Below are 7,331 nucleotides of genomic sequence, written 5' to 3'. Positions count from 1 at the left end.
AATATCAAGATCACATCAAAAAACTTCCACATCGCCATGCAAACTTACCCTGGAAGGATCTGGGTCACTCGCAGAGACACGATATCTATGGATCCGGTACTTGGGAAAAACTGACTCAGCACCTATAAAACACAAACAGCGGAACCAAGAGTCAAGTCCGGTGTCAAGGAATAGACGAGTCACTGATCGATGACTTGGCTGTTAGAAGTTCAATAACTTCTTCCACACAAAGGGACTTGAAATGCAACAGAAATCAAAATTTTATCTTCTATTCTCCCTGCCTAACACCCAAAGACCATATAGATAATATACCAACAGCAAAACTTTACCTGGTATTGGAGCTGAGCAAGCAAGGCGTTGTATGCGGCAGACTCACGAACTTGATACTCGGCTGTGTAGGTTGCATTCACAGCTAGTCTGACGAAAATCACCGAGGTACCTACACAACAGAAGACAAAGTTTTGAAGATAAGCGTACTCTTTCAAGATACTTTTCAATGGACAAAATTCAATAAAAATACTGAGACAGCAACTAACTATAATTCTACCAATGGATCTTTACATGGCATCTGCCAAGTTTGGTAAAGGGTACACACCAGACTCCAAACACAACATGTTGAGGAAAAAAGACCACCATGCACTTACGTGCAGCGACAACACTTGTGAGTGCCCTGTCGATAGTCAGGTTGTTGAGCTGTGCAGGTACATTCAATAGACCAGTTCTCACGGTGTTGGAAGCAAATGCTGGTACCGATCCCAAACACATGGCCACCACGGAATCATCACCAGGACTGAAAGTTTGCAACAAGAGTGATCAAAACTAATCATGTCCTGTCATCAAAATCACATCGCTCAGAGAATGATCGACAAAGACACAAGCTGTCGAAATGAAACCGACTAAGACACAAGCTGCTTCGTACTTACCCAGGTGCGAGAGACACCAGAGGTGCGGTGAATCCAGGGACTCCTGGCAGGAAGCCGATGAACTGAAAAGGTACACGAACAGTGTTCAAGTAAGCACATCTAGAAGATGAAGAGTCTTACACATTAAGAATTTGTTCTCCCCGCCCTCCCGCCTACAAAGGAACCGAAAACAAGACCAAGACACAACTTACGGCACGGTTGATTTGGGCAAACAGGGTCCGGAATGCTGTCGAGTTGCCGTTCAACAGAGACACGTCAAACCGCACTGATGTGATGACGATTCTGATGAGAATCTGTTCACTAGAAGAGGCTGTGAAAAGAAGGACACAAACATATTTAGGAAAGCCCGGGATTATTATTGTCCTTTCAAGAAAACAAGAATTGATGAGATAGGAGCCAACACCCTTGAAGTAGACCAAGCAAGAAACATTCAACTTCATACTAACCGTCACAGACTTGAGTGGGCAGGGTGGTTCGTAGGTTGTCCAGCATGCTGAAGTCATCTAGTACAAATAGGTTGTCTGGCACTCCGGCAATCACGTCCAACTGGTCACGGTCAAGGTTGCTTCCGATCCCCACGGCATAGGTGACGATGGCCGCCTTGCGCATACTCTGAGCCGGCTCCGCAGGGTCATCATATGACACTCCATCGGTCAACATGACGGCTACTTTCCTCACTCCTTCCCGAGCACCGTTTCTAGTAGAGAAGGCAAAGGTGGTGGTGTAGTCGATGGCTGCCCCTGTCAGAGTGTAACCGCCCGGATAAGCGATGCCGGCGACCGCATCTTGCAGCGATTCTTGATCGTCATAGGCATCCAAGCTGATTTCCAGTGATGCCCGGTTGGAATAGACCACCACACCGATGCGAGTTGCCTCGGGTCCAAGCTCAAAGTCGCTGATCATCTTCTGTACAAAGGTCTTCATTCTCTCAAAGTTTGTGGCTCCCACGCTACCGGTACCATCCCAGACGAAGACAAGATCCACTTGGACGCTGCAAAGTGGAGCTGAAATAGACAATAGGGAATTAGTTGACATCTTATGCACATCGTAGAAAAGAGACCAAGAAAGGCGAGCAACAAATGATGAACTCTCTAACCTTAACTGTACTTCCCCCATTTTCATGGACAAAACAGATTTGCTTGCAAGTTTTACCTGTTAACGCCACTTGTGAAGTGATGATAGGGGCGCCGCCAAGTATTTGGCCAGGTGCGGTAATATTTGTCAGCCTTCCTTGGACGATTGATAATGCGGATGTCGTGGCCACTACCTCAACGTCGACTGTAGTAGTTGAAGCTGTCGAACTGCCAAACAGATTACATAAATTACCTCCACATCACTCGTGCATATCTTCACGAAAAAAAATTACGTCTCTAAATGATAGGTTGGGAATGTAAGCAATGCAGTCGATTGGCTATCAACTGTACCTTCTTCCTATGTACACTCCACTTCATCAATATCAAGATCACATCAAAAAACTTCCACATCGCCATGCAAACTTACCCTGGAAGGATCTGGGTCACTCGCAGAGACACGATATCTACGGATCCGGTACTTGGGGAAAACTGACTCAGCACCTATAAAACACAAACAGCGAAACCAAGAGTCAAGTCCGGTATCAAGGAATAGACGAGTCACTGATCGATGACTTGGCTGTTAGAAGTTCAATAACTTCTTCCACGCAAAGGGACTTGAAATGCAACAGAAATCAAAATTTTATCTTCTATTCTCCCTGCCTAACACCCAAAGACCATATAGATAATATACCAACAGCAAAACTTTACCTGGTATTGGAGCTGAGCAAGCAAGGCGTTGTATGCGGCAGACTCACGAACTTGATACTCGGCTGTGTAGGTTGCATTCACAGCTAGTCTGACGAAAATCACCGAGGTACCTACACAACAGAAGACAAGGTTTTGAAGATAAGCGTACTCTTTCAAGATACTTTTCAATGGACAAAATTCAATAAAAATACTGAGACAGCAACTAACTATAATTCTACCAATGGATCTTTACATGGCATCTGCCAAGTTTGGTAAAGGGTACACACCAGACTCCAAACACAACATGTTGAGGAAAAAAGACCACCATGCACTTACGTGCAGCGACAACACTTGTGAGTGCCCTGTTGACAGTCAGGTTGTTGAGCTGTGCGTTCAATAGACCAGTTCTCACGGTGTTGGAAGCAAATGCTGGTACCGATCCCAAACACATGGCCACCACGGAATCATCACCAGGACTGAAAGTTTGCAACAAGAGTGATCAAAACTAATCATGTCCTGTCATCAAAAACACATCGCTCAGAGAATGATCGACAAAGACACAAGCTGTCGAAATGAAACCGACTAAGACACAAGCTGCTTCGTACTTACCCAGGTGCGAGAGACACCAGAGGTGCGGTGAATCCAGGGACTCCTGGCAGGAAGCCGATGAACTGAAAAGGTACACGAACAGTGTTCAAGTAAGCACATCTAGAAGATGAAGAGTCTTACACATTAAGAATTTGTTCTCCCCGCCCTCCCGCCTACAAAGGAACCGAAAACAAGACCAAGACACAACTTACGGCACGGTTGATTTGGGCAAACAGGGTCCGGAATGCTGTCGAGTTGCCGTTCAACAGAGACACGTCAAACCGCACTGATGTGATGACGATTCTGATGAGAATCTGTTCACTAGAAGAGGCTGTGAAAAGAAGGACACAAACATATTTAGGAAAGCCCGAGATTATTGTCCTTTCAAGAAAACAAGAATTGATGAGATAGGAGCCAACACCCTTGAAGTAGACCAAGCAAGAAACATTCAACTTCATACTAACCGTCACAGACTTGAGTGGGCAGGGTGGTTCGTAGGTTGTCCAGCATACTGAAGTCATCTAGTACAAATAGGTTGTCTGGCACTCCGGCAATCACGTCCAACTGGTCACGGTCAAGGTTGCTTCCGATCCCCACGGCATAGGTGACGATGGCCGCCTTGCGCATACTCTGAGCCGGCTCCGCAGGGTCATCATATGACGCTCCATCGGTCAACATGACGGCTACTTTCCTCACTCCTTCCCGAGCACCGTTTCTAGTAGAGAAGGCAAAGGTGGTGGTGTAGTCGATGGCTGCCCCTGTCAGAGTGTAACCGCCCGGATATGCGATGCCGGCGACCGCATCTTGCAGCGATTCTTGATCCTCATATGCATCCAAGCTGATTTCCAGTGATGCCCGGTGGGAATAGACCACCACACCGATGCGAGTTGCCTCGGGCCCAAGCTCAAAGTCGCTGATCATCTTCTGTACAAATGTCTTCATTCTCTCAAGTTTGTGGCTCCCACGCTACCGGTACCATCCAAGACGAAGACAAGATCCACTTGGACGCTGCAAAGTGGAGCTGAAATAGACAATAGGGAATTAGTTGACATCTTATGCATATCATAGAAAAGTGATCAAGAAAGGCGAGAAACAAATGATGGACTCTCTAACCTTAACTGTACTTCCCTCATTTTCATCGACAAAACAGATTTGCTTGCAAGTTTTACCTGTTAACGCCACTTGTGAAGTGATGATAGGGGCGCCGCCAAGTATTTGGCCAGGTGCGGTAATATTTGTCAGCCTTCCTTGGACGATTGATAATGCGGATGTCGTGGCCACTACCTCAACGTCGACTGTAGTAGTTGCAGCTGTCGAACTGCCAAACAGATTACATAAATTACCTCCACATCACTCGTGCATATCTTCACGAAAACAAATTACGTCTCTAAATGATAGGTTGGGAATGTAAGCATTGCAGTCGATTGGCTATCAACTGTCCCTTCTTCCTATGTACACTCCAGTTCATCAATATCAAGATCACATCAAAAAACTTCCACATCGCCAAGCAAACTTACCCTGGAAGGATCTGGGTCACTCGCAGAGACACGATATCTACGGATCCGGTACTTGGGGAAAACTGACTCAGCACCTATAAAACACAAACAGCGGAACCAAGAGTCAAGTCCGGTGTCAAGGAATAGACGAGTCACTGATCGATGACTTGGCTGTTAGAAGTTCAATAACTTCTTCCACGCAAAGGGACTTGAAATGCAACAGAAATCAAAATTTTATCTTCTATTCTCCCTGCCTAACACCCAAAGACGACATAGATAATATACCAACAGCAAAACTTTACCTGGTATTGGAGCTGAGCAAGCAAGGCGTTGTATGCGGCAGACTCACGAACTTGATACTCGGCTGTGTAGGTTGCATTCACAGCTAGTCTGACGAAAATCACCGAGGTACCTACACAACAGAAGACAAGGTTTTGAAGATCAGCGTACTCTTTCAAGATACTTTTCAATGGACAAAATTCAATAAAAATACTGAGACAGCAACTAACTATAATTCTACAAATGGATCTTTACATGACATCTGCCAATTATGGTAAAGGGTACATACAAGACTCCAAACACAACATGTTGAGGGAAAAGACCACCATGCACTTACGTGCAGCGACAACGCTTGTGAGTGCTCTGTCGATAGTCAGGTTGTTGAGCTGTGCAGATGCGTTCAATAGACCAGTTCTCACGGTGTTGGAAGCAAATGCTGGTACCGATCCCAAACACATGGCCACCACGGAATCATCACCAGGACTGAAAGGTTGCAACAAGGGTGATCAAAACTAATCATGTCCTGTCATCAAAAACACATCGCTCAGAGAATGATCGACAAAGACACAAGCTGTCGAAATGAAACCGACTAAGACACAAGCTGCTTCGTACTTACCCAGGTGCGAGAGACACCAGAGGTGCGGTGAATCCAGGGACTCCTGGGAGGAAGCCGATGAACTGAAAAGGTAAAAGAACAGTGTTCAAATAAGCACATCTAGAAGATGAAGAGTCTTACACATCAAGCATTTGTTCCCTCCGCCCTTCCGCCTACAAAGGAACCGAACACAAGACCAAGACACGACTTACGGCACGGTTGATTTGGGCAAACAGGGCCCGGAATGCTGTCGAGTTGCCGTTCAACAGAGACACGTCAAACCGCACTGATGTGATGACGATTCTGATGAGAATCTGTTCACTAGTAGAGGCTGTAAAAAGAAGGACACAAACATATTTAGGAAAGCCCGGGATTATTGTCCTTTCAAGAAAACAATAATTGATGAGATAGGAGCCAGCACCCTTTAAGTAGACCAAGCAAGACACATTCAACTTCATACTAACCGTCACAGACTTGAGTGGGCAGGGTGGTTCGTAGGTTGTCCAGCATGCTGAAGTCATCCAGTACAAATAGGTTGTCTGGCACTCCGGCAATCACGTCCAACTGGTCACGGTCAAGGTTGCTTCCGATCCCCACGGCATAGGTGATGATGGCCGCCTTGCGCATACTCTGAGCCGGCTCCGCAGGGTCATCATATGACACTCCATCGGTCAAGATGACGGCTACTTTCCTCACTCCTTCCCGAGCACCGTTTCTAGTAGAGAAGGCAAAGGTGGTGGTGTAGTCGATGGCTGCCCCTGTCAGAGTGTAACCGCCCGGATATGCGATGCCGGCGACCGCATCTTGCAGTGATTCTTGATCCTCAAATGCATCCAAGCTGATTTCCAGTGATGCCCGGTGGGAATAGACCACCACACCGATGCGAGTTGCCTCGGGCCCAAGCTCAAAGTCGCTGATCATCTTCTGTACAAATGTCTTCATTCTCTCAAAGTTTGTGGCTCCCACGCTACCGGTACCATCCAAGACGAAGACAAGATCCACTTGGACGCTGCAAAGTGGAGCTGAAATAGACAATAGGGAATTAGTTGACATCTTATGCATATCATAGAAAAGTGATCAAGAAAGGCGAGAAACAAATGATGGACTCTCTAACCTTAACTGTACTTCCCTCATTTTCATCGACAAAACAGATTTGCTTGCAAGTTTTACCTGTTAACGCCACTTGTGAAGTGATGATAGGGGCGCCGCCAAGTATTTGGCCAGGTGCGGTAATATTTGTCAGCCTTCCTTGGACGATTGATAATGCGGATGTCGTGGCCACTACCTCAACGTCGACTGTAGTAGTTGCAGCTGTCGAACTGCCAAACAGATTACATAAATTACCTCCACATCACTCGTGCATATCTTCACGGAAAAAAATTACGTCTCAAAATGATAGGTTGGGAATGTAAGCATTGCAGTCGATTGGCTATCAACTGTCCCTTCTTCCTATGTACACTCCAGTTCATCAAGATCAAGATCGCATCAAAAAACTTCCACATCGCCAAGCAAACTTACCCTGGAAGGATCTGGGTCACTCGCAGAGACACGATATCTACGGATCCGGTACTTGGGGAAAACTGACTCAGCACCTATAAAACACAAACAGCGGAACCAAGAGTCAAGTCCGGTGAAGGGAATAGACGATCGAGTCACTGATCGATGACTGGCTGTTAGAAGTCAATAACTT

At 46.2% G+C, this 7,331-nt stretch overlaps 1 protein-coding gene across 1 annotated transcript; it reads right to left on the bottom strand.

Annotated features, from left to right (window-relative positions):
- Nucleotides 1-510: 510 nt before the first annotated feature.
- LOC118427217 lies at nucleotides 511-1,548 on the bottom strand. Its single transcript, XM_035836862.1, has 4 exons — nucleotides 1,370-1,548; nucleotides 1,115-1,233; nucleotides 924-985; nucleotides 511-790 (listed from the first exon to the last, which is right to left on the bottom strand). The coding sequence occupies exons 1-4, from the start codon at nucleotides 1,530-1,532 to the stop codon at nucleotides 544-546; spliced, it is 591 nt and encodes a 196-aa protein (XP_035692755.1). The 5' UTR covers nucleotides 1,533-1,548; the 3' UTR covers nucleotides 511-543.
- Nucleotides 1,549-7,331: the final 5,783 nt, after the last annotated feature.

The sequence above is a fragment of the Branchiostoma floridae genome, chromosome 12 (genome assembly GCF_000003815.2).
Source record: "Branchiostoma floridae strain S238N-H82 chromosome 12, Bfl_VNyyK, whole genome shotgun sequence".
NCBI lineage: Eukaryota > Metazoa > Chordata > Leptocardii > Amphioxiformes > Branchiostomatidae > Branchiostoma > Branchiostoma floridae.
This window is presented reverse-complemented; position numbering and strand designations above follow the sequence as displayed.

Coding starts and splice junctions, on each gene's coding strand:
- LOC118427217 (XM_035836862.1), bottom strand. CDS start 1,532: ATGCGCAAGGCGGCCATCGTCACCTATGCCGTGGGGATCGGAAGCAAC. Junction 1,234..1,369: donor GCCCACTCAAGTCTGTGACG/GTTAGTATGAAG, acceptor TTCTTTTCACAG/CCTCTTCTAGTGAACAGATT. Junction 791..923: donor CTGGTGTCTCTCGCACCTGG/GTAAGTACGAAG, acceptor GCAAACTTTCAG/TCCTGGTGATGATTCCGTGG.